Source organism: Pezoporus occidentalis, unplaced genomic scaffold (genome assembly GCF_034315485.1).
Source record: "Pezoporus occidentalis ecotype Australia unplaced genomic scaffold, CSIRO_AGI_Poc_V1 ctg92, whole genome shotgun sequence".
NCBI classification, from domain to species: domain Eukaryota; kingdom Metazoa; phylum Chordata; class Aves; order Psittaciformes; family Psittacidae; genus Pezoporus; species Pezoporus occidentalis.
The window spans coordinates 344,155-370,158 of NW_026916284.1; the positions used below are offsets into that span (position 1 = coordinate 344,155).

General features: G+C 58.0%; 2 protein-coding genes across 2 annotated transcripts in view; one reads left to right on the forward strand and one right to left on the reverse strand.

The window, feature by feature from the left end:
* ITPR3 (inositol 1,4,5-trisphosphate receptor type 3) overlaps window positions 1-12,300 on the reverse strand; it is a 36,824-nt gene extending 24,524 nt beyond the window's left edge. The window contains exons 1-7 of the mRNA XM_062605592.1: window positions 12,136-12,300; window positions 6,529-6,599; window positions 3,156-3,277; window positions 921-1,007; window positions 601-759; window positions 384-482; window positions 190-273 (exon numbers count right to left, since the gene is read on the reverse strand). Coding sequence (XP_062461576.1) covers window positions 190-273; window positions 384-482; window positions 601-759; window positions 921-1,007; window positions 3,156-3,277; window positions 6,529-6,599; window positions 12,136-12,224 — 711 coding nt within the window. The 5' untranslated portion in view covers window positions 12,225-12,300. The remainder of the gene's footprint in view (window positions 1-189; window positions 274-383; window positions 483-600; window positions 760-920; window positions 1,008-3,155; window positions 3,278-6,528; window positions 6,600-12,135) is intronic.
* BAK1 (BCL2 antagonist/killer 1) overlaps window positions 1-26,004 on the forward strand; it is a 48,457-nt gene that overhangs the window by 6,225 nt on the left and 16,228 nt on the right. The gene's annotated exons all lie outside the window — the stretch shown is intronic.

The window sequence follows — 26,004 nt, forward strand, 5'->3', positions numbered from 1 at the left end:
TAAGGCAGAGAGTAATTTCATGCCCCCCTGGGTACCTGCTGCCAGGAGATACTAAACTACCCACTGAACTTGCTGTTCAGTTCTGCAGGTGATGAGGACCTTGAGTTCTGGGAGAATCCAAGGCCGGATCTCCTTCCTCTGCCCCTGTTCACACGTCCTGCTCTCGCGGGGCTGAACCTCCTTCCTTACCCCTTTCAGCACTTCCTCCATGTGGTCACAGAACTGCATGAAGAGGTTGATTTTCCAGCTGGTGTTACAATTGACCGAGTTCACCTGGGGAGCAAGAGAAAGCGGTCGTGATCGCTGGGGTGGGAAAAAAGGGGAAGGAAACAAGGCAAGCCATAAAAGCCCGACCCCGCAGCGGCAGCCCAGCCTCCCTGTACCTCCTTGCAGCCAGCGTTGTCAGCAAGCTCATAGTTACTGGCGTGCAGCGGCTGCCCGGCGTTGACAGGGTTCAGGATGACTTTGTCTCCCACAACTACCTGGGGAGGGAAATGGGAAAGGAAGGATCGAGGATGAGATGGGGCGCACGGCAGGGAGGAGAACACACATGGTGCCTTCTGCGCCTCTTCACTGAGGACTTTCCAGCCCCGCACTCACGTTATCTCCGTTGCTCCTCAGCTTCCAGAAGGGCTGGATGAAGAGCCAGGATCCCTCGTTGCCGGTGGCATCCAGGGTCACCCGCATGGCGTTCTTCTCAAGCAGGGCTGGCAACCGCTTGTTCACCGTCAGGTACTTGTTGCTCTTCATGTGGAGGAGCTGGAGGGGCACACGCTGGGGTGAGCTGTGAGGCCCCAGGTGGGTCGTACCCAGGGGTGCCCCCACAAGCCATTTCCCAAGCCAAATTGCATGTGCTGGATCCACGCATCCCCCCCAGTCTGCTCATCCAAGCATAGAGGAGGGAGGATGAGCACCCGTACCTGTATGACACTGCCGTATTTCACTACATCCCCATGCACCTTCTTGTTCTCCGTATCGTTCTGCTTCTGCTCCATCTGGGCTGCGTGCTGAATGCCGAAAGGAGAAGAGCTGAGTGCACAGGCCAGAGCTACAATATGGTCCTCAGCGTCCAAAAGCTCAGCCCGGGACCATGGTGTGGCCCTGGGCAGCTGTATGAATCATAGAATCATGGAATGGTTTGGGTAGGAAGGGACCTTAAAGCTCATCCAGTTCCATGCAGGGACACCTCCCACTAGAGCAGCTTGCTCCATGCCCCATTCAACCTGGCCTTGAACACTGCCAGGGATGGGGCAGCCACAGCTTCTCTGGGCACCCTGTGCCAGCGCCTCAGCACCCTCACAGGGAAGAGCTTCTTCCCTATATAAGGTCCATGTGAGCTTTACACTGAGGGCTTAAAACTTAGGACAGGGATAAAATGGCACCAAAATTCCATCACAACCCCAGCAGGTTCTAGAGGGCAGCTGTGCACAGGCCAGAGACCAAGGCACCCATCTCAGCCCCACTGCAGATGCGGCAGGATTGGTCCCCGCCAGCCAAGATGCCCCAAGGTTGAATTGCTCAGCACCGCTTGCAGCCCCTCTCTCCAAAACCACAGAGATTTTCCCCGTGCTGGCTCTGGCAGCTGGAGGAGCGATGCTGACGTGCATGGAGCAAGGCAGGATCTGTCTGGGAAGGGCGAGGGTGCGCTGACAGCCTTGGCGCCAGCCTGGGCACAGCCCAGTGACTGGGATGGGAAATGGTGGTGAGGGATGGAGCTGGGAGAGCATCAACCCTTTCCCATCCTCCCTGAGCAGGGGATGCTGAAGGCTCTTGGTGCCATTGTGGCAGTCCAAAGCCTTTGCTCTTTTGAATGTTGCCACCACTACAGCTAACCATCCCCATGCAGCTCTGGGGGATGTGAGCCCCATGGCGGTGGCTGCTGCCATCAGGAAACAAACCTGCTGCCAAGAAATCCCGCACTGATGCAGAGCTGGGAGTTTAACAACAACCCCATAGAGCAACACAGCCCCAGTGGGAGATCCGGCACCGTGGCGGGCCCTAAATGCGTGTCCAGATCTGAGCTGAAACCCAGCGGAGCTGGGAGTGGGACTGTTTGCCCTGAGTCCATGGGGGCTGATGTTCCCAGCCTATTCCTTGGGTGGGACTGGGCTCCCCAGGCTCTGCTGTGATGGGGTGCAGGGGACATGGGGTGAGTGGCCTGGAACAGTGCAGGGAGGAATCGGAGGCATCAGTAGGGTTCCGGCACACGGCTCCGGATGCGAGGGAGCATTTGCCAAAAGGGCAACACTGGGAGCAGCGGAAAGGAAGAAGGAAATGACAGAATCTCTTTAAGACAAATCCGAAGCAAAGTGCAATCAATCAGGCTCAGAAATGAGCCTCTCTATCCAGTCATGGCCAGTACAGCTGTCCACATTACGGGTTACAAGTTACGGTCTAACCGGAGCAGGAAAATCACATTTCCATAGACCATGTATGGCTGGACATGGCAGGAGGCCCAGACTCTGCCCCTCATCTCCAGGATGCTCCGGGACGCTCTGTCCTGATGCTCCATCAGACCTTGCTCCCCAAGGGCAAAACTGGGGGCTGCTGGGGCTGGGGCTGGGCTTGGAGCCTGATGAGATGATTTAATGAGTCTCTCCTGAGCTTCGGTTTCATGAATCACGCTCGGGGCCTCGCCAGCTGTCTGAGGCGATTGTGCAATGTTTAACATGGGCCTTTTCCAAACCTCGTGGAAGTCAACAGGAGCCTTTCTCTTCCACAGCCCTTCGGAGCCAGTCCTGGCTGCAGCAGCTCCCTCCTCCATGCCAGGCACCCCTGGGTGCTGCAGCACCTCTGCCTTCTGTGCCATGGGCTCCTCTGCACAGGAGCAACATGGAGGGCTGAGACAGCAAGTGCCGGGCATGGCAGCGAGGGTGGAAAGGCAGGTGGACATCACCTCTCATCCCAAAAGCAGCACCACTGCCCTCCCTTCCTCTCCCTGCCTGCTCAGTCCCCTGGATCCTTCTCTGTTGTTCCTCCCTGGGACATCTCCCTTGCAGTGGGAGCAACAGAATCGTGTGGCTCCTTGGTCACTGCTGTGTCCACCCTGGGCTGTCACAGCATGGATCGAGCGTGGCTGTGCTGCACTGCCCAGAGCTCCCCCACCACCAAGGGCACACGTGCAGGGATGGCAGGAAAGCCAAAGAGCTGCTCACCTGGAGCTTCTGCAGCAGCACCACGTCCGCGATCTTCTCCTTGTCCTGCTTGGTTTGCTTGGCCTTCCAGTACTGCTTCTGAGCAGAGTAGCGGTTCATGGGACACACTTTGAAGAGGCAATCTGGGAGGAGAGGAAGGCCAGCATGAGGCTGCAGCAGCCTCCAGTGTGTCCCCAGTGTGGCCAATGTCACTAAGGGGCAGGAGCAAGTGCACCCCAGGACACCGCTCCTGTCCCAGCAGCATCCCTGGGAGATGGTCCTCCTAAGACACAGCAACCCCATCCACTGCTGGGGGTCAAAGGGACTGGTGAAGGATCACACCGCCTTGTATTAGCTGTGGGGTTAGTTTCAAACCAGGGTAAATGAGGCCAGGAGTGACTCCACTTCTTGGACTAGTGATCAGAAGCATTCCCATTGGAAATGGCCGTGCAATGTGGGAAGGAAAACTTCAGGGCGAGAAAAGCACTGATGAAGCCCAGCTGTACCAAAGGAGGAGAGGATCCCACTGGGAGGCAGGGAAGGAGGAGGGAAGCCGGCAGGACACAGGGCGTGAGCAGAGGTCTCCACATCCCCCTTGTTACCCTACCCATCGGACACCCGGAGCCAGCAGGACCCCAGGCTGCTGCCCTGTGGTGGCCATGCCATGGGGATGCAAACACTGCTCCTCCTGGGCTGCTCACAGGGAGCCTCAATCACCCGTGCTGGAAACCAGCAACCTCTCCTACAATCTGTACATCCACAGCTGCATTTTGGGGCCTAAAATCAACGCCCTGGGGCCCTGAAGGGCACAGGTTTGCATCCCAGCTCCTCCAAACACTCGCACTGATTCCATGCTCTGCAGATCGCCCCACTTTGCCTCCTTTTCCCCAGGCTGCTGCGGCCGGATGGGGGTGCTGAAAGCGCAGACACCCAGGTCCAGCCTTTGGAATTGAAGCGCAAGAGCAGATGTCTGGAGACAAGGAGGCACTGACATCTCCCAAACCCTCGCTGAGGGCTGGAAGCTGTATGGGGGCGAGGGCAGGAAGGGGTTTTGCTGCCTGGATCAACCGAATTCCGCCTGGAACAGCAGCCCAGAAACTTCAGACGCAAAAAGAAAAAGGCATCACTTCCATCTCTGGCGCGGTCCCGAGGCGCTGGCAGGCTCCTGTTTATTTACCTGGGAGTGACGAGCAAACAACACGGAGCACAGTTCTCACCGCTCGGGCTGCTGGGGCCGGGCCAAGTTTCACATTGCGTGGTACAGGTCTGTTTGCTAAGGGCACATCCCGTGCCAGGGCAGCACGGAGCGGAGCTGCTGCTGCGGCAGCGCCCGGCTGCCTGCTCCCACCGCCTCCAAACGGCTACGGGAACTCGGGGGCCACCTGCAGCACCTTGAATCGTTCTCATTCAAGTGCTAATTGCGGTGCAGGAGAACATGGCAGAAAGTAGAAACCAACAGTTATGGAGAGACGGGGGCTGCGAGCACCCCCTGCCCAGAGGTGCTGCCTGACATCCCTTTCTCAGGACTTAGCCATTTGGACCTAACACCAGGGGAATCCCAGCCTGGTTTGGGTTGAAGGGAGCTTAAATCCATCCAGCCCCGGGCAGGGACCCCTGCCATAGAGCAGCTTGCTCCAAGCCCCTGTGTCCAACCTGGCCTTGAACACTGCCAGGGATGGGGCAGCCACAGCTTCTCTGGGCACCCTGTGCCAGCACCTCAGCACCCTCACAGGGAAGAGCTTCTGCCTAAGAGCTCAGCTCAGTCTCCCCCCTGGCAGGTTAAAGCCATTCCCCTTGGCCTGTCCCTACAGGCCCTTTTCCCAAGCCCCTCTCCAGGTTTCCTGCAGCACCTTTAGGCACTGGAGCTGCTCTGAGGTCTCCCATGAGCACAGCAGAGATGCAGAATCCCCTCCTTAAGGTGCTGCTCATGCTCTGGGGGTGAGCCCAGCACACGGGGGGGGGGGTCTGGGCTCTGAGCTCACTGCTGGGTCCCTTTTTCCCACCGGGAAGGGGAGCAGGGTCCTGGCACGACCCATGTGCATCCCACCGCAGCGCAGGATAGGGCCGGGTCCGGCCACAGGATATGGGGACGGCAACAGCACATGAAAATCCTCTTAAGGCTCTCGCTGGTGCCGCAGGGGAACAGCAGCAGCCCGTTGTTTTTACCTCCCAGCAGTGATTGCTATCGAGAAGGCAGACCGCTGCTTTTCCGGCCATTACAACAAGGGGCTGGATATCCTGATAGGGTTTGCATGGAGCAGGGTGAGTCTAGACCAGACCTGCGCCTGGAAAAGAGATTCAACACCCACCCATGTCTCGGCAGGGAGATGGCGTGGCTACCGGGACAAGGCTCGCACCGGCTGCTTCCAGCTCTTCCCATCCAGCCCCAGGTGGAAATCAACTGATGTCTGGGAATGGGGATGGCTGCCCGGGCAGTGCAGGGCTGCGGGACACTGGGGAGCTCATTAATCAGCCCCATGTACAAGTTAATGGCAGCAGCTCGCATGGAAGCACATCACTGCTTGGTGGGACCCTATGGGAAGGGTGCTGGGAGGGGAAGGGGTCCTGCATGGCACCTTGCTGTGGGATGGTAAAGCCACCCTGGGAAAAAGGCAGAGGCACAAAGCAGAGCAGGAAACCCTCATTTTAAAAGGGGGGGGGGGGGGCTGAAGTGCCAGCAGCTGGGATGAGAGGAACGGCTGCCCTGATCCAACCCCTCAGCCACTGCTTTGGGCTCGCTGCACCCGGGCAGCCCCTCACCTAAATGGGAACCAACAGGCAGAGCCCCAAGTGCCCGAGGAGCCGACGCAGCCCAGAACATGATGGCTGAGGAGAGATGGGGATTTACCAGCCCTCCCTAAGCCCTGCCTGCCTCGTAAATGGGAGGCTTAATCCCCAGCTCCCTCTGAGGTGCAGCCAAGCACCGCAGGTGTAATTAGGGCTGAGTGCTAACAGGCTCGCCTGGAAATGCTCTGCCTGTTGCAAGTGCCCCTCTGAATGTCCCCTCCAGTCCCTGGCTCCTGGTGGGTGAACACCCAGGGATGCATTTCGGGATGGTGAGACCCACCTTTGCAGAGGATGGTTCCCAGCCACCTCTGTTCCTTAGGGCTGGGCTAAGGGGTCCCAAGGACCATCCCACCACGGAGGTGGTGCCAATAAATGCATAAAAGCCCCCAGAGTCAAACAGAGGAGGGCAGATGGTTTCACCAAGCCATGGAAACAAAGCTATGGAGACTGTCCAAGAACCCTCCATGAACCTCACCAAAGGACAAGCAGCACCTCTCAGCCCCAAGACAGCTGACATAGATGGGACCCTGGTCCCCAGCCATGGGTGCCGGGGGCCGGCATCATCCCCAAGGCTGCTCCATCAGCCATGGAGCTGCCCCAGTCTCACCTCGGAACTTCTTGGGCGGGTTGTCCAGGTCGCCAGCAGCCGGCTCCACCACGCATCGGTCGTCCACCAGCCTGTGTGGGACAGAGAGCAGGAGCAGGGTCAGCACTGGCAAAGGGAGCGGCTTCACCACAACCCACAGCTCTGTGCCACCAGCACCAAACCCGTGTCTCCTGCTTGCCACCCGCTCACACTCTGTAAATATTTAGCACAACAACACGGCTCCTGCAGCAGGCAGCTGCTTTGGGGCCCTTGCTCCCAGCACAGCACTCCTTGTTCCCCATCACCCACCATCTCTTTCACGTGTGTTTTTCATCCCGGTCCCTTAGAGCAAACGGTGCAGACACAAAACAGCGATGAACATGATGCCTTGTATCAACCCTTTGCTCAGTGGCTCACGCGGGAGGCTCTGATGCCCAGGTCCTGTTGCAGCAAACCCCTTCCCCACACAGAACACTGCCTGCGGTGTTATTTCACTGGTAATCCGGCACAAGAGGGATGAGTTCCACTTCCATGCAGCAGTTTTCCTTCTCTGGCCAGGAGCTCACCCCACCGGGACATGGAGGGTGTAGCTGCTGCAGATGGAGGTGGCAGGGCCCCCCCCCAAACCAGTCATTAACTAATATCTGATCAGAGGAGCTGGCTCTGCCCATCAGATGCAAAGGGCTGTGTCTCCTCCCTGCCCACCTCTGCTTTCCCAGCATTGAGCAAAACCCTGTGGGCTTGGCCTTGGGTGCTGAGGACCGATGTGGGGACAGACGGGACGTTGCTTTTCAAAGGCCCCAAGAACAGCAGAGCACATGAAGCACATGGGCATCACTTCAGTTCCTATAGCCCTGCACGAGGCTCTGCTCAGCACCCAAAGCACAGCGGGACGAGTGGTGCCCCAGGGGCTGGTGGCGCCGGGGGCCACCGGAGCTGTCTGAGGCTCCAGCAGGACAGGCTGTACCCGCTCGCCCGCTTTCTCCCAGCGCCTGGGAAGTGATGCAGCCAGAGAAACTCTGCTCCTGCCGCAGGCGAGGAAGTGAGAAGCGTGTCCCCACCTGCGGAGGCTCAATTCAGGCAGCCGCTGAGCGTGCGAGTGGATACAGGAATGCACCCATGACGCCATCCCGGGAGGGAGCATCCCATCCAGCTCTGTCTGTCCCTGGGATGGGAGCGACGATGCAGAATGACAAAGTGAAGTCCATGCATGTGGCACAGCGGAGCCAAGGTCCCCAAGGGACACTCAAACACCGCCCCCAGAGCAAACCAAATAGCCAAAGCAGTGCTGGAGATGAACATGCAGCACTGCAGAGGGTTGGCAAAAGAGACAATAGATCCCATTTGCAGATCCAGCCTCTTCCCCTAGCCCAGCCAGTGTCCAGACGAAGGGAAAATTCCTTTCAATAGCTCGTCAGAGAGGAATTTGGCCTCTGCATTGATGGATTGGGACCCCGGGACCCCAGCGCTGCTGTGGGCTGGCAGCAGCGAACACTCATGGTCAGCAGTGCAGGGGCTACGGCCTCCAGCCAGGGGCTGCCTGAACACGATGCCTTTTCCATGGGCCAGGACAGCAGGGAAGTAGTCGAGCATGTTCCCAAACTCCTGCGGGGCACGGAGCCTTGGGAGGGCAGGGAAAGAGATGAAGAGTGGAGCAGAGGCAGCTTTGGGCAGGGGCTCTCCCACATCCCACCCCACCGGGCACATGCAGAGCTTCAACCCAGCCCCACTGCCCCTTGTAGGCTGTTTTGATTTCTATTACTATTATTCTGGGGAGGGAACAGGCAGAAACGAACGTGTTCAATGCTCCTCGGAGCAAAGACCACCATGGGCTGAGCCCAACCAACCCCAGGTCAGGCTCAGAGAGCGAAGCACTTTGAAGACCAGAACCCATCCATGGTCATGGCCGGGGGTCTCCAAGGAAGCTCCTGCCCTGTGTGGCCTATTCCCAGTGCCGGAGTTAAACAGCACAGGAGCCTCCCACCCTCACCAGCTCTGCTCAGCGGCTGCTTCCCTGTAGTTACCACTGCACTGGGCAGCATTAGAGACAGTGACCTGCCAGGCAGTTTCAGCATCTTTAAGCCCACAATTACTGCAAGGATGCAAGTGCTGTTTCTATTAAACTCATGCTCCAGACTAACATTCTGCAGTCAAAAATAGCTGAAAATAATAGGATTCTGACAGGGTGGACATGAATCACCTGGGACACTGCTGGGGCCAGGATACGCTTCCACTAAGAACCAGCATCACCGCAGTGGGACGGGGCCGGTCGGCACTCCCTCTGCTATTAGAGCAGCAGGGACACGCGGGCACTCGCTGCCGCACCGAGCAGCGGGGAGGACACTGGGAATAAAGAGAACAGCTTCCATTGCTCAGGTGTTAATGAGAAAACAGGCAGTCGGTGGCCGAGCACCTGGAGGGAGATCCCGAACAAAGCAGGAGGCTGAAGGCACCGGTGAACACGGTGGAAACTGAACTTTACCTTTTCCAATTCACCTCCAGGGGCCAGGTCCTCGCCCCGCTGAGCCTGCTGCCCGCAGCCCAGCAAAGCATGGGCGAGCATCTGGTTCGCTTTAAGCCACGCAAGTCATGGCCGTGGCTCCAGTGGGGCTTTAAATTATCAAGCACAAAGTGGTTCCATGGCCGGGGGCCAGCGCGCTTGGCCTCGTGCGAGGTCAGGGTCCAGCACAGCGATGTGCAGCGGTTGGACACCCCGAGCAGCCCCAGGGATGGGGGCCAGCGGGGCTGACGTGGAACAACGTGAAGCCAGGCTGAGGAAGAGGAGGGAGGGAGCCTTCCCCAGCTGTGCTGGTCCAGCAGTGCTTTGGGAGAAGGGGAGCCCCCAGGAGCACCCTGCTGCAACGCAACCATCCCCTGGAGGTGAGGAGGAGGGTGATGAGGAGGAAAGCTCGCCTTTGGGCACAGGGTCAGGTCAGCCTCTCTGCCTGGGGGGCAGGACAGGCGCTGAGCCTCCCATTGGCAGCAGTAAAGTGAATGAACACCGGGCTTTGCCCTGTTGCAGTGACTGGAGGAGGAACCGCTCCTGGCCTCGCTTGTGCTTCTCCTCCCCACAGACGGGTTCGTCCTGACCCGGCAGAGCTGGAGTTACCCTTTGAACAGCCACTGCGTTTCCCTGAGCTGCTCCACCCTGCAAGGGCTCCTACAGCTACCGAAGGGGGTATTCCTCCTTAAACAGCCGTGGTGGCAGGTTTGCCACTGGTCCTTCCCCTCCCTGAGCCCCAGGGATGGCAGGAGCAGGGCAGCACATCCCCAGCACAGGCACCAGCACTGCGCTGCTCCTCCTCTCTGGCTCTGGCCGTGTGGTGCTGGCTTCTCAGGGACACATGATAAGATGGGGACACTCATGGCAGCAGCATCTCCCAGGGTCGCAGCATCACCCCATCCATCACGCTGGAGCAGGAACCACATCAAGGTCCCTGAGCTCCTTTCCCTGCTTGCCATGGGTTTGCTCCTCACAGGGCACCCACATCAGTGGCTGTTCCTCACCATCCCAGACCCAGTCCCGGTCACAAAAGTTCCTTCTCCTCAAGCACAGATCCCTCTGGAGTTACCAGTGACAGTCCCTAAGCAGCACCCACACCCCAGCTCCCTGCAGTGGGTGCCATGTCCTGGGGAAGCTGCTGCTCACACCAGGTACAAAAGGAGGAAAGGGATGAGAGAAAGGCAGAGGGAAAGGGAGAGGGAAAAGGAGAGGGAAACTGCACAGCTGGGGCACAGTCACAGGGACATCACTGCACCCACACGCTGGGGTACATCCCTTAACGTGACACTTGCGACCAGCACTGGAGACACTCCACATCATCCCATCTCAACAGAGGATCCCACTGCACACCCCAGCGATCCCACAGCCAAACCCAGTCCCTCTGCAAGGGAGGATGGAGGGAGAGCTTCCGCAGGGTGCTCAGCCAGCACCCAGCACCCAGCGTGGGGCTGGCAGGGCCATTTGCCTTGCAAACGAGGCAAATAAGGTCTGGAGCTGTGGCAGGAGGGCCAGGGAGAAGCACTGCCCCTGCATCACCCAGTTCCTTATCGCAGGAGTGATTTAAGGTGTGGTTGTGGCTCCCAGGTCGAGGGCCACAAGGGAAAACCATTTCAGAGGGCGGGAAGCATCCCGGAGATAGGAGAACCCTGGGAAAGTGGGGCTACCCCATGATGGGGCCTGGGAGAAGAGGCTCTCAGAGCAAGCCCTGCCTTTCAGATCCTTCTAAGTCTAGAGAAGCACCCAGCAAAAGCAGTGTGAGCTCCAAAGGGTCTAAACACCTCTTCACTCAGCGCCTGGTGAGCCACTGGGATGTGCTACATGGGCTCATCACCAGTGTCGGGCCCCCGGGAGCCTGCTCCAGCCCCAGGTTCACAGACAGGCTGGAGGGGTGCTCAGCACCGAGCTGCCAAGGGATGGCTCTGGCACCGGGAATGGGCAGCTAATGGACCATGGGGATGTTCTCTCACCCATCAGGGAGGGCTGGCACCGACAGGCTGCATCCTGCACATGCAGGACCTTCCACCCAACACCATCTAGAGCTGGAGGAAGGCTCCGGTGGGCATGAACCCAGGGGCTGCATGTGCCCAGCGGTGGCGAAGGTGTAGGCGAAGGTACGTACGTCTCCGGTTATACATAGGCATGTGGGAGCAAGTGCATTCAGCACAGATTATAGAGCCAGGCAGCTCCTGCCCCAGGAATCCCATCCAAGTCAGCATTCCTGGCTGAGCTCAGCCTCTCCTACACGCAGCGTGGGGCAGGCACGCTGGCACAGACACGCGTCCACCTGCCTGGGGCTGTGGGCAAGGTTTGGGTCTCTGCTTGGGGTAAGGAAAAGACCCACCCGTGCCCCAGCAGCCCTGGCAGAGCCCTCAGCACTGCAGGGAAGCGTTCCTAGCGGGAGCAGTGGAGGAAGAAGGGCATCGCTGAAGGTCTTGGCCTGGCTTTGTCTTTGGCTTAGCCAGAAAAAGGAGGGACAAAGGACAGGTCCCCAAGCTCTGAGCTCATCTCCCCACATCAGAGATGATCCCTTTGCCCAGGCTATGTCCAGGAGGCTGCAAGGAGTCAGCTCAGCCTGGACCTAGCAGTGCCCTGGTCCCTGCAGCCCAAAGCAGCACTTGGTGGCCATGGGTACCTGCGCGTTGAGGACCCTGCGGTGACTCTCACTGGCCACCAGCAGTGTGGGGATGTGAGGGGGGACAGCGAGAGCCATCACTGCCTGGAACACCCAGCCTCCAGCCGCACCGGGCAGCACTGGGAGCACTTAATGCCCAGCAGGGATCCCAGCTGCTGGAGCCGTCCCGTTCAGCCACACACACACAACCCCTTCCTAACCCCACAAACCCCTCCTGCTGCTTAAACCCGTTTCATCTCCCCCAGCCCCTAATGGGGGGCGAGGGTGTCCCGCAGGGTACCTCCAGGGCCACCTCCTGCCCCTGGCAGCGACTGGATCCCAGGAGAGCCTGGAGGGACACGGCTTCTCTTGTGCCCGCTCTCGCTGCAGCTCCCAGAGCCCCCCTTTTCCCTTCGGTCCCAGGCTCAAGCACCACCTTGTTCCACCTCGTCCCATCCCATCCCACCCTGGGACCCAGCTCGCTGCGGGGCAGCGGCGGGAGCGCCCCACTCACCCCAGGGTGCTGATGAAGCCATTGACGGAGCCCTCGGCGTACAGGGAGACGATGTCCCCGATGTGCAGGAAACTTGACATCTCATTCATGGTTGCCCTCGCCCCGGCGCGGCGCCGCTTCTTCCCCGAGTCACCTTCCCGAGCCGATATCCAGCATGGGGCGAGCAGAGGGGTCTCTGCTCGGGGCGGGGAGGGGGGGTAAACCCCAGCCCTGCTCCCTTGCGAGCCGCAACGGGCGCGGGGCGGCAGCCGGAGCCCCCGAACAACTTCTACATGTGCGGGAGAGGAGGAGGAAGAGGAGGAGGAGGATGAAGGAGGAGGGAGGGGGTGAGGCTCAGCTCCAGGGCTGCGGGAGGTCTGTCCGGCTGCCTCCGTCCGTGCTCCGCGTTCTACCTGCAGCCAATGGAGAGCGATCAGGAAGTCCTGCTCGAAAAAGCATGCAAATGTTTTTGGCCTGGGAGGAGAAGCGGAGCCGCGGGGGGGGGGGGGGGGAACCCAAAATGAGGCCCCACCCTCCCCTCCCCGCCTCCCGCCTTGGGCGAACGTGCGGGGAGAGGGGCACCGGGGATGGGGACGCGGCTCCCGGCCCCGCGGCTTCTCCCCCTCCTCGGCCGGGGCTCGCAAAGGCGCCTTTGGGGGGTTCTGGGGTGCTCCGACGGCGTCCAACGGGAGCAGCACCGGATGCGGTTGGGGTGCCCCAGCTCCACCCCCCGGTCCCTTCCCGCTCGTGGCCGCGGCTCCTGCAGCCACCCCTGTCCCACACAGCCCCGCTCCTCTCCTGCTCTCCCCCTTTGCTGCATCCCCCTCCTCACTCGGCGCCGGGAGCCGCAGCTCCCTGTCCCCATCCCTGCACCCCAAGAGCTGCCCTTGGGCCGGTGCTTCCCCAGCCCGGGGATCCCGGAGCAGGGAAAGCCCAGTGAGGACCGGGCGGCTCCCGCTGGGTTTTTCTGCCCCAGGCAAGTGCTTGCGGCTTCCTGAAGCCCAGCGGCCTCCTGCCAACCTGCCGCTCCCACACGGCTCTGCTCCGTTCCTGCTTTGCCTCTTGCCACCTCCATCCCGTGCTCGCACCGCTGCCCAGACACTCGCCCTGTTCGGTGCTGGAGCTCTCCCCCTGCACCCTTCATCCAGGGTGATACTGAGCTGCTGTCCCCAGCCCTGTCCACCTCGACGATGCCATAGAGTTCATCCAACACCACTGGGACCACGAGAAGCAAGGAGACCCCCAGCCCTTCCCAGAGCCCACCTGGTCCCAGCAGCCCAATAAGGAGCCTATTCACAATCAACCCAACACCACCGGGCCAGGTGAGCAGTCCCAGGTGCCCAGAGGAGGCCACGGAGCTGCTGCAAGGGCTGGAGCAGCTCTGCTCTGGAGCCAGGCTGAGAGAGCTGGGCTGGGGCAGCCTGGAGAAGAGAAGGCTCCTGAAGGGGAGACCTGAGAGCAGCTCCAGTGCCTGAAGGGGCTGCAGGAAACCTGGAGAGGGGCTTGGGACAAGGGATGTAGGGACAGGCCAAGGGGAATGGCTTTAACCTGCCCGAGGGGAGACTGAGATGAGCTCTTAGGCAGAAGCTCTTCCCTGTGAGGGTGCTGAGGCACTGGCACAGGGTGCCCAGAGAAGCTGTGGCTGCCCCATCCCTGGCAGTGCTCAAGGCCAGGTTGGACACAGGGGCTTGGAGCAAGCTGCTCTAGTGGAAGGTGTCCCTGCCTGTGGCAGGGGTTGGAGCTGGAGGAGCTTTAAGGTCCCTTCCAACACAAACCATCCCATGATGCTATGAATATAACAGTGGTGGCAAAGCACCACGTCCTCAGAGCATCTTCTGGACAGCACAAGCGCCCTAGTTCCTCGCTTTAATTAAAACTCGCCTGCTGTAAAAACATCGGAAGGGATAAAAAAAAAAGCATGATGCTTTTCTCATTTATTTCCCTCCTGTCCTCTTTTTTGGCAAACAAACACGCAGGTTTCAGGGATACAAACCTTGCCCTAAATAGGGATTTTTTTTTTTTTCCACTAGGAAACGGACAGGTCCCCTGGCAGAACAACGGGAAAAAAATTAGTGCAATTCCTCCGGGGGGAGATGCGAATTGAGGTCCATCAGGATTAGCTGCGTTTTCAGCACAGGCCAAATTTAGAAGCCTTTATCTCAGGGCAACAGAGGGGGAAAAGAGAAGATCATAAGGAAAGAAAAAGCCCTCGTGCTGTTAAAAGCAAGTGAAGGTTTCACAACAGGAGCTCAAAGAGAGCCCCTGAGGAATCAGGGACCCACCTTGGCGCACGGATCAGCTGCTCTGATCACAGGCACAAGGGGTGTCTCAGACAAGGAGACACCACCTCTGCCAGCCCACCCCAAACCGGGCTCCTCATGCACCCATCTTGTCCCTTGTGCTTGCAGCGCACTGGGCACTAACAGTTATGTGGAAGCACAACGAAACCCCCCATGGCACCAAACAAACTCCCATGGCATTAAACTGGCCCATAGGTTCTCACCCAGCATGGAGAACCCTCCTCAAGTCTCCTTCTGACTCCAGGGCAGGAGAGTGATGGACACCACATCCAGCCCATGACCCGGGAGGCCCCAAAATGTTTTAGGTGATGCTGCATCTCTGAATCCTCTCTGGCTCTGGATGGAGCCGGGTGGATGAAACCCTCCCCATCTTCCAGCTCCCTGGCCAAGTGACAGGAGATGACAGCTCTGCCCCTGCAGTGGGCACAAGTAGGGCCCTCAGCATCTGCCACCTAAGGTTTGCCCACACACAGGCAGCAGCACAGGCAGGTGGCTTCTAGGAGAAGAAAGTGCATTTCCCTTGTGGTTCCAGTTGCTCTCAGCTACCCCCAACATAGCTGTGACCACGCTGAGCCATCACACTGCCCACCCTGCATGTCCCTCACCTGCACCGGCTCTCTGGGCTGCTCCCAACCCCTTGTGTGCATGAACCCAGACCCCAGAACGCCGTGGGGAGCGCAAACAGCCCACAGCCCTCAGCGCAGGAGCAGCCCTGGCCGTAGGGATGCTCCTGGGCACAAGCAGCAGGGCAGCCACCTCGCTGTGCCAGCGCTTGCTCCTCAGGCCCCGGGGAGACAGAGGAGTTAAAAATAAGAGTGTTTCCTTCCTTACCCCCTACTTTAACCCACGTGACAAATAAAAACTGGGAGTTTCTGCCTCCTGGAGAGGAAGTGGCTGTGGAGAGGCAGCGGTGAGTCAGTCCAGCAGCAGTCATCCCCATCCCCAAGGCACAGCCTCCATCTCTGCCAGGATCAGAGCCACGTTCCTTTCACATGCTGAAATTGCTCCTTTGCAGGCAACTGCTCAAAGGGCAGGGCCTCCTCCCTTCCCCAGGCCCCCAGCCTTGTCCACAGGATGCTCCTTTGGCAAAAGCTCCCTTCTACCTGCAAGTGTTTCCAGCGATGGCTCTCAGCAGCGAGCACTCCCCGATGTGGGATGGTGTTGGCTTCCCAGCCATGCCAAAACCCTTGGACTGGGATTGTAGCCCCCCAGGGCTAGACAGGAGCCCAGTTGGAGCTTAAGTTTGTCCAGATGCTATGGGAGTGAATGCATTGCTGATGGAGAGGATGGCAAGCAGGGATGCTGGTTGGAGAGGGGCTAGTGGTACCCAAACAGAATCCCAGCATCCTGCCAGATCCACATCTGGCTTTTGCATGGGTCTCTTCTCAGGCATCCCAAATCATGGCTGGGAACTCAAGGGTGAAGCCAGTTGGAACAAGAGAGTGAAAAGTAACTGTAGCCTCCTTTGTTTGAGGCTGAGGAAGGGAGACACTCGGTCCCTTGTGCGCCAGCAGAGCGGGGAGCAGCGAGGCTCTGCTGACTCGTGCGCATAAGAGGGGGATTCTTTGACCAGGAGGCGAGTTTGCCCCTTGTCTTGCTGGCTCCGGGTGCACCCTGACCCCGCTGCTCCCTGCGATGCAGCACAAAGGCTGCCTGGGCTCTGTATGGTGCCTTTCACGCTGCTGCGCCTCCTCCCTGCCCAGTCACCCACAGAGAACAGCAGAGTTGAGCCAGGACCAACCCCAAGCTACAGCTATCAAAAAAGGGGTTGTTTCAATCTTGTTTCTGGGCAAGGATTTCAGAGCCCACAGTAACACAACTGGAAAATGCTCCATTGGTGCAGAAGATGCTGTGTGCATCCGCAGGGATGAGGGTTAGACCCCAAATCTGCTTCGCTTGCGCTGCAAACCGTTTGCAGGGCAGCCCTTGCCAGAGCAGGGCTGAAACCCCCTCGGGCATCTTCATTAACGGGTGCAGACAGGGCCAGTTCCCCCCTGCCCGTCCCATCTGTGCCTCTGCTCGCTCCTGGCTGTCTCTGACTGTGGCTGTGGCCTCACGGGAGCAGCCGCTCCCCCAAAATAGGTCTCAGACTGGATGACTTTGGCCCACATCCTCAAAGGTATTGAGGCTCTGGGTTACCTCGGAGAAGCTGAGCCTTCATCCCTGCCCAGGTGACAGGAGGTGGCCTGGGAAGGAGAAGATGCTGGTGCTCCCATGGTCCTGCTCAGGCTGACCCTCACTGTGTGCAGGAGGATGCTCACACACTGGTCTCACCCTGGCAACACAGAGCAGAAGATGCCATAGGGAAATAGGGCAACATGGAGCAATTCCTCCAGCCCCACATTTGCTCTTTGCCTGCCCTCCTGTCCACACATCCAAGCCTGCATCCTGCCCCAATGAGCAGTGGAAGCTGAGGGGAAGGACCCCCTGCTCCCACCCGTACTCCTTCCCTGAGAAGGGTTAAGCATCACTCGCCTTGAAGACACTTTGTACTTGGGTTTAAAAATACAGCAACTCCCCAGCGGCTCAGCTCTGTGCAAGTTGCAGGTATATTTCCACACTTGAGCCAATAACCTTCCCCGAGGGAAATTTAGGCTTTTTATGATTAAAAGGGGAAAAAATAATAGTGGGGACTTAAATATAGTACAGAACAAGAGAACAATTAGCAGTTGCTGTGAGCGACAGCAGGCCAAGCTTGAGACAAACGCGAGGGTTGTCTGGAGAGCAGCAGGGCTGGGGACACGGGGATCAGCCCTTGGGAAGGGGCAGTGAGCCCTTGGCTAATGGCCCTGGGGAGCCCAGAGCAGGCGAGCAGCCAGCCAGGGCTGGGCACACCTCTTGGGCAGGATGGTGCTCTCTGCCTTCCCTTTACCAAGAGCAAATGGCAGCGTTTGCACAGGCTTGTAGTTTCCCTAATAAGCAAACACAAGGTGGTGTGGGGTGGAGCAGGAGCCCGGCTCTCAGCTAAGGCCTCACCATGGGCCAGGAAGAGCCCCATTCCCCATCCCCATCCCCTCTGGTGCACTGCCCAAATCTCTGCATTGCACAACTTGGCCTCTGCCCCATGCATCGCGCTCAGTGCCCGTATGCAGCCATCACACAACCTCCTCCACACTTACACCACACTTACTCCACATCAGCTGCTCTCTTGCCTGCTACAGTCATGCCCATGTGAGAGCATCACCGGCAGCTTTGCTGGCTCATCTCCGAGGGCACAAACTCACTCACAGCCTGGGCAAAGCCTCCTGTTACATCCCCAAACCCTCCTTGGTCCCATACATCAGCACAGGGCTCAGACCAGGCTGCCTCACACGGTCCCTATCAATGGGTAGATGTCAGGAGCAGCTCCAGAGCAGCCCTGAGCACTGCTGGAATCAGATCAGACCAGCGTGTCTCAGCCCCTGAGGAAATCCAGAGGGATCTGCCGCTGGCTCCAGCATAGAGGAGCCAGCAGCACAGCCTCTGCTTTCAGCAGCTCTCTTGGAGCGGGATTACCACTCCAAGTAGCATTTCCTCTGCCTTCAAGAGGACCACGCGGGCCCTTTCGCCTGGCTTGTGGTCAGCACGCAGCAATGAATGAACATCTTATCGGAGAGCAGAGGGGAAACGCTCTCCAGCTCCAGCCCGGGATGGGCTCAGTGCCCACCGCTGCGCGCTGCCGGGATGCAGGATGGGCTCCAGCTCCATCCACTGCCTCCGAGCTGGGGACAGGGATGCTCCACGCTGGGCAGGATTAAAGCAAGGTGCATTCTTGCACCCAGACCAGCTCCTTGTGTGGCGGGTCTGGTCTGAGGGGAACAGGGACACATGGGAATGTCACAGGGAGAAGGGACAGAGCACAGAGGACCTGGCCTTCGTTTCTCTCTGTAAAGTTTCACATAAAATGGCTGATCTGAGGTTCTTTGCCTCCTCCCTGGCTTTTTGAGACAAGTTAGTGCCAATCAGCCTAATTACAGCCTGCGCTGAGATAACCACATGCTTTCCTGCTGAATGACAGGCTGGGTCACCGCATGGCTCAGGGCCAGCACCAGCTGCCACCCTGTCTGGGCCAGGCCACCGCCTCCATCAGCATCATGGGGTCACATCCCAAGGGATGGGGGGCACAAGCAGATGCCTGCGCTCAGCCTATGGGCTCCCTCAATGCGACAATGAAAGGAAACACGCTGGGAGCACGGGCACAGTGCAGGATGCTGCAGAGTCTCTGTGCATGCAGCACGGCAAGGGCTGGATCTGCAAAGGGGGCCCCCCAAGCTGCTGGTGGGCTGCCAGCACCCTGACACAGGGGGAACACAGGGACACACAAGCGAGGCCCCACACAGGGCTTGGTGTGGGGATCCCACTGTGCAGGGAGCAGAGCTCTGCCCAGGGCTGTGCACCCCCAGGGCTAAACCCATCCCAGAAGGATGGCACAGGGCGCCCTGCCAGGGCTGGGCACACAGGGGCACCCCACATGCAGCCAGCACACAAAGTACCAGGCTGCAGAACACGTCTTTGCTCTCATCCCAAGGATGTTTTGCTGCCTCTCCCTCTGCTCTCAGACAAGCCCTGCACTGGATGGGGGAGCAGCTTCCCAGGGTCACATCCCTCTTGCATATGCCCTAATACAGCAAATCCCAAATGGACCAGCTGCCTACCAAAGACCCCCCACACACACTGTGAGCACTCACCCCAGAGCTGCACCAGCCCAGGCTGTCAAGGAAATTCCCCCCAGCCCCATAGGAAACATCACACCCAGCTCCCTCCCCTTTAAATGCTCCCCACCCATCACTGCAATTAAAGGGCTGGGGTGGGCTCACCTCCTCACACCCACACTTGGATGCTGCTGGGCCAAAGAATTGGGCTCTTGGCTTAAAATTTGCTCATCAAAGAGAGAAAGGGTGTGCTGTAATGGTGCCTCATTGGGCACGGTCCCACTCTCATGGAGATGGATGTCCCAGGTGAGCGGCATCCTCGCTCCCAAACCCCTCTCATCATGCTGGTGGGTGAATACAAACCCTGGCAGCAATCGGCTTTGCAGTGGACAAACCCTCACAGCTGGTCCAAAAGCTGGGGAGGAAACAGCCCCATAATACCCAGCCTGAGGTCTGATCTCGAGGGACTGGGCACATCCAGTCCTGAGGATAACGCCTGCGGGTGTGAGCAGGGGCAGGGGAGTCAGCGGCTCTGCCTGCGGCCCTGGTCCAGCCCTTACAGCAGGATGTGTGCAGGCAGAGCGCCGGATGATCCGGACATCCTCGAGCATCCCAGGGATCCACATGCACCTCCTTGGAATGAGTCATGCTGCTGTGCCAGGGCGGTTCTGAGGCAGCTTCCACCAGCACAGAGGAATGCATTCAACAAAGACCCAAAATCCCTGTTTGTTGTTGAGGGAAGAGTTAGTCATGCCTGTGCTCCACGCTGCTGAGTCACCCAGCAGCCAGCGGCCCTGGGATAAGGGACTGGAGAGGGTGGGAGCCACTGTTTACTGCCTTTACCTCCGAATCAATCAGGAGGTTGTGACAATGCCATAAACCAAGGCAGCGGCAGGCTGAGAGCGATGAGGAGCAATTGGGCAGAGTGGAGGAGTTAAAGAGAAAGGGAACCATAGCAGAGGTTTATTTGCAGGAGCAGAGCTGGCTTTTAAAATTATAGGTAACGTTATATTGCTTTTTATACACCACCAGCAGAGCCCAGAGCTCTTGTATGTGCTGCGGCAGACACAGCTCCTGCCTGCCTGATTCAGAGCAGCAGCTGGGCTGTGATTGCTGAAGGCATCAGCAAAGGCAGCTGGAACAGGGCAGTGATGGCTTGGAACCCATTCGGGCTGTCCCAGAGCAGTGCTGGTTCAGTTCAGCTGATGAACAGCAGGCACAGGGGCAGGACACAGTGCATAGAATCATGGCATACTTTGGTTGGAAGGGAGCTTAAAGCTCCTCCAGCTCCAACCCCTGCCACGGGCAGGGACCCCTTCCATAGAGCAGCTTGCTCCAAGCCCCTGTGTCCAACCTGGCCTTGAGCACTGCCAGGGATGGGGCAGCCACAGCTTCTCTGGGCACCCTGTGCCAGCGCCTCAGCACCCTCACAGGGAAGAGCTTCTGCCTAAGAGCTCATCTCAGTCTCCCCTCTTTCAGTTTAAAGCCATTCCCCTTGGCCTATCACTACAATCACTTCACTGGACTTCTGAACTCGAACACAAAGCGTGTTCGTGCTGGTAAAGCGAAGTTTTCTTTATCATGGACGCCAGCTTAACATCTAGCATTTAACTTCAACACCAAAGGCTCAAGTCTCCAGTGACTAATGTTTCCTTTGATCAGAATCATGGCCCTGGTGAGCAAAGTGCCCCAATGCTGCTGGGAGGGCAGTGTGAGCAGCAGCAGTCCGGCCCTGTGCAGGACACACTGGAAATGATGCGTTGGATCTCTCCATGAGGTCAGGCCTTTGCGTGCTGCTCCTCATCCCAGCTAGGAGCATTCCCAGGGATATCCTGGGTCCCTGCTGCTTTCCCCATTGCATGAGACCAAGGAATCCCTCTGGGAGTGATATGGGTGCAAGTAGAAAACAGGTGTAGCTGTAACTTCTATCTGCAAAGGGGTTCGAATCCTTCCTGAATGTAAGGCAGGAATTACATCTCCTGGTAAAAGCAGCCCTTGCTGCTGTTGTGGATGAGGCAGGAGAGCTCCCTGTGCCCTGGGGCAGGGCTGCAAGCGCCTTTGTTGGTTACATGACAAAGTCCTTCCCAGCCAGAGCAACACCATCAACAGAGAGGAGCGACTTCCGAGGCCCCTCTGAATTCCAGGGAAAAGCCTGTGCTCGGGGAAGTGCCCTGTGTTAGGGCATGGGTTTGGGTTTTCAAGCTACCAGGCTACATCCTTAGGGTTTCAGATGTGGGGCACAGGTTGCTGAGCTGCGCTGAGTGATTTTGGAGCACAAATAATGGGGCTTGAAGCTGGAGGCGACCTCCTAGAACCTCCCAGCCACCATCGGGATACAAATGGGTCATCATAAAAAATACATCGGTGTGAGTCCACAGAAGCCAGAATCCCTTTCGCAGGCTGGGGATCCGGATGAATATTTCATTTCCAATATTCAACTACATTGGCTCCTCTCATTGTAAGATCCAAGTGTGTCACATTTGTAATGCGACTTTACAGCAGCTTTGTGAGACAGGGGAATCGCAGGCTGGAAATGATTGCAGGCACCGGTCATCTATTTTACTGTGTGCTGGTGCAGCATCTTGCACAAAGGAGCCCGTGACCGGGGCTTCATGGTGCTGCTGAAGATGCAGAATAAGCAGAATAAGACCATGCAGCTCAGGACGAGGTTGTGGCGAAGCACAGGATGATGCAGTCCCAGCAGCCGATCCATCTCCACCACTGGAAGAGCCACAGCAGTTGGAGCACTCATCTCTGTGCTGGATCCTCACCTTCCATCAGCACAAGGGAGGACAATAGGTTTGCAGAGGCTTTTCCATCTCCCACGGTTCGGGAGCAGCCTCGCTGGCTCTAGCACCTCACCACTGTTTGTAAGCCACCTCCCTAAAACACATGGGGCAGGATGTGGGTGCATCACGTGGACCTGCAGCTCCTTGTCGAGGCAACGTGCCCTCAAAAGGTAGAGCAGAATAACTCACCAAAGAGCTCATTTCCAGCTGCCTGCCCTGAGCATCGCCAAGGACAGCTCAGTGTGGGTGTCCCCACCTCCCTCCGGTGCAGCAGGAACAGCATAGGGACAAGGACCAGGGATGCTCGGATGCTGTGGAAATGACTTGCTGCCTCTGCCAGACCCAATTTAGCCCACACCAGCTGCTTCCCAGAGGTGCACATAACCCTGAAATGAGCTGCTATAAAATGACTCAGCCAAGGCAAACCCTTCCTCCTAACACCTCGTGCTGGTGTTTGACATATGACCCGGCAGAGGGAGATTGCTAACAATACCCACATTTTATATAGCACTTTGGGAAATCTCAGATGGCTTTTCACAGAAGTCTATTTGGAGCTCAAGGCCTCTGAGGATGTGTCAAGGACAGAGTTTTGGTACCCAGGGTTTATTGCCAGGAGGGATCTGCTAAACCACTCTAGCAAGAAAGTACTGATGGCTCTGGTTAATTTGCCATTGTTAGGATCCAGAGTAAACACCCCAGAGAAGATCAGGGAGCTCATCTCTCTCAGCCAGGGTTTCAGGTTAACCAGCACAGTTTAGATGCTAAAGCCCATTTTGTGATGCACCCCAGAGACCGGCAGGAGCACAAGGTGGCTGTGGGAGCATCCCATGAAGAGCCAGGCCAGGAGCCCTGTCTGCTGATGGGATCATCAGCCTCTGGCAGCTAAGGCGAGTGCTCGACCTTTGGGAAGTCCCAAGAGGGACCCAACAAGGCCCCGTGCACTGGGCACCACTCAGGAACAGCCCCGAGCGGTGCAGAGGAGCTCCTGGGGGGGAGCTGGTGCAATCACTGCAGGCTTTGTGCCGGGCAGGTCACTGGGTGTGTGTTTCCTGGCATACAATTCCCAGATTAGCAGGAGCCCGGCTGCCAGCAGCTCCTCCGTGAGTGAGCTGAGGTCAGTGGGTCCCAGTGCTCGGTGAGGATGGGGCATCTCCTGCCCTGCACCCAAGGGGAAGGGCAGGGACAGGACCCCCAGCCCTTCTCCTACCTCTCTAAGAGATTGTTTGTTCCCAAAGGGATGGAGTTAACCACCAGCCAAACCCATCTCACTGCTCCTTTCGCAGTGGGTGGGGAACAGAGGCTGAGACCTGGCTCTTCTTAGCCTAAAATGATGAATAAAAACCTTACAAGCCACAGAGCAGAGAACATGAAAAAGCTGGAGGGTAAAAGAAGGGTTGGGAAAGGAGAAAAAGTAATTCAGCACTGAGCTCTTTAATGAGGGAAAGTGAATAATCAGAGGGCAAAGTGAGAACAGTTTAGTCACGCCAAGGGCTTATTCTAAATACATAAATAAGTGAATTTCAAACCAAAGCCAGGCCGTGCCAGCCGGGGGGTGAGACTCACCGAGGACCAGGAAAGGAGAAAGCAACCAGGGAAACAGGGTATGTTCATTAAAGAGAAACACAGGGGAAGGAAGAGGAAAAAGCTGGAGCTGAGGAGCTCCCTGGGACAAGCCTAAGCCCAGCCAGCACCAGGATGGAGAGCAAAGAAGCAGCAGCGCTGATCTCTCCTTCAGGAGGGCTTCTGAATTGGCATCTTAATGATGCTTATGAATTGGCATCTGAGTGATGCTTATGAACTGGCATCTGAGTGATGCTTATGAATTGGCATCTGTTTGCAGACATCCCCCTCAGAGGCTGAAAGGAGCCACTGTGCTGCTCTCGGGACCAACCCCACGCCCTGAGCCTCGTGGCAGATGGGTTCACCCAGAGCAGCCTCCCCACTGAACCCAGGTGCTTTGCTCAATGTCCCTGCACGCACCCAGCAGTATGAGAGCCCTGCTCAAGCAAACAGGACGGTGAATTCCTGGCGTGAGACAAAGAACCTGCCTCCACACTCCCTTTTCCAATGCTGTTTGGGAGCTTCCCACCCCCCGCCCCGCTGCAGCTACTGGAGACAAGACAAGGAGGAAGGAGATGGGATGCTGTGGAGGGACCCCAGGCACATGCTCCTGGTGGGCAGCGAGGGTGAGCAGCCCCATCCCCACCGCCCAGACGTGCTCTTCCTGTGCATGGAGTGAAGGAAGTGGCTTTTTCCGCTCCCGTGCCTGTCCCTGCCTTCGGGAGCAGCGCGCTGGTGCTCAGCTGCCCTCGTCCCGCACCGCAGCAGTGATAACCAGCACGGATTCGCCTCCGCAGGGCCCGGCTCGGAAACTGCTCGTTTCCTCTGCACTGCCTGGGGCTGCCAGAGCCCTCGTCAGCCACGACTTGAGAGGCATTGACAAGTACAGCGCTGACCCATGAGGTGGCTTGGAGGGGAGGAGTTGGCGTGCAGCCCTTTGCAGGAAAGGGGAAACTGAGGCAGGGAGCGCAGAGCCAGTCACCTCAAAGGGGAGACTTAAAACCAAGCCCATTTAATAACTAACCTCAACTGAAACGTGCTGGCTTTTATCCTGCAGAAGCCACCAGCTTTTCTATAGCAATTTATGGACCTGTCATGGGGCAATTTTAAGTGTATGGGCCCACGTGCCTTCCCTGTGGCCCCACAACGGCTTGGTGGAGGCAGGAATACAGCTGTGGCCACAGTGAACCATGGTGGCACATGACGCCACGAGTGATGCCCCATGTCAGTGTTCCAATGGCATTTTCCCCTTCTATACTGACCTCAGCCTTTTCCAGGGGTTCCTGTTCCACTTGCTCACAGCTTCTCCCAGAGCATTCAATGGTCTCGCCTGCTCTGTCTTCAGAAAACCTCAGAGAAAGAAATACATCAGAGAGACCTCCCGAGTCCTACAGCAAACTGGAATAACACCCTCAACGTGTCCTCACAGGCAGGAACTGGCCCCAGATGCTGACTGCTTGGCCGCATCACCACAGCGCCTTACAAACAGGCTGTCCCAAGCTTGCTGGGGACAAGGGTGTAAAGCAGGAAGGTCTGGGAGTCCCTGCCCTCCTCTGGAAGCCCACAATGACATCAGCCCCCCGCAGAGATTTATCAGCCCTGTGATGGACACACACAGACACGCATACACCCCGCCTCCATATTCATACAACTGGTTATCTGAAGGTGTGTTTGTAAGTTTTGTCCTGAGTAGATCGTAACAACAGCTCTTCCAGTGCCTGGAAAACACAAGCTGGCTTACACCGGCTTCTCTGGCCACAGCAAACAGACGCTTTAACATCTAACATGCTCCAATAGCTGCTATAGGAACAAGGCCTGGATTTGTTGGGGTCTGGGGTTATTTTTAGTTAATTTGATAAATCTGGTGCGTGCAAGAAGCGCTTTGCCTGAAGCCTCTTATTCTCTGCTCATCCAGAGCCCAGAGAGAGCACAGCCAGGATAAACAGCATGAAGACCCTGTGGTCTTGGCACAGCAGCTGAGCCCTGCAGGGAGCTGGGACACCCGGCTCCAACCTCATCCCTGGGTGCTTGGCACTGCCACCACCTTTATCCAACCGGGAAAGGGGCCTCGCCTGCAGAGAGGAGCCAGGAGGAGACCCTGTGGATAACACCCGGTGAACAGCAGCAGGTTTGCTGCTCCTTTCCCAGCTGCGATTGCTTTCCACACCCCAGCATCCCTGGAGGGCCACCACCGCGGCTGAGCTGGGTACCGCGAAGCTGGACCGGCTCCCTCCTACCGGGGAGCAGCCTCACTCTTGAGTCGCATCCTCCGGACAGGGCCGGCCCGGCGCCGTTGGAGGTCGGACAGTGCCACCTGGTGCTCCGAGGAGCCGCCGCTCCGCCAAGGGCTGAGGGATGCGGCGGAGCTCCCCGCTCAGCTCCCGACCAGCACCGCACCGGGGGCAGGACGCGAGGAGCGGGGGTATCACCGGTGGCTCTGTGCTTCACCACGCGTCCCGGGGCATGAGGCTGCAGCAGGGAAAGAGAACAAGGTTGTGTCAGTGCTGGCAAAATGTCTCTGTACAGCAGCTTCGTGCTGATGCGATGCTAACTCCAGCAGCCGATCTTGACAAACCCTCTCCCTCTTCTTCCCCCCTGCCCCTGCCATGT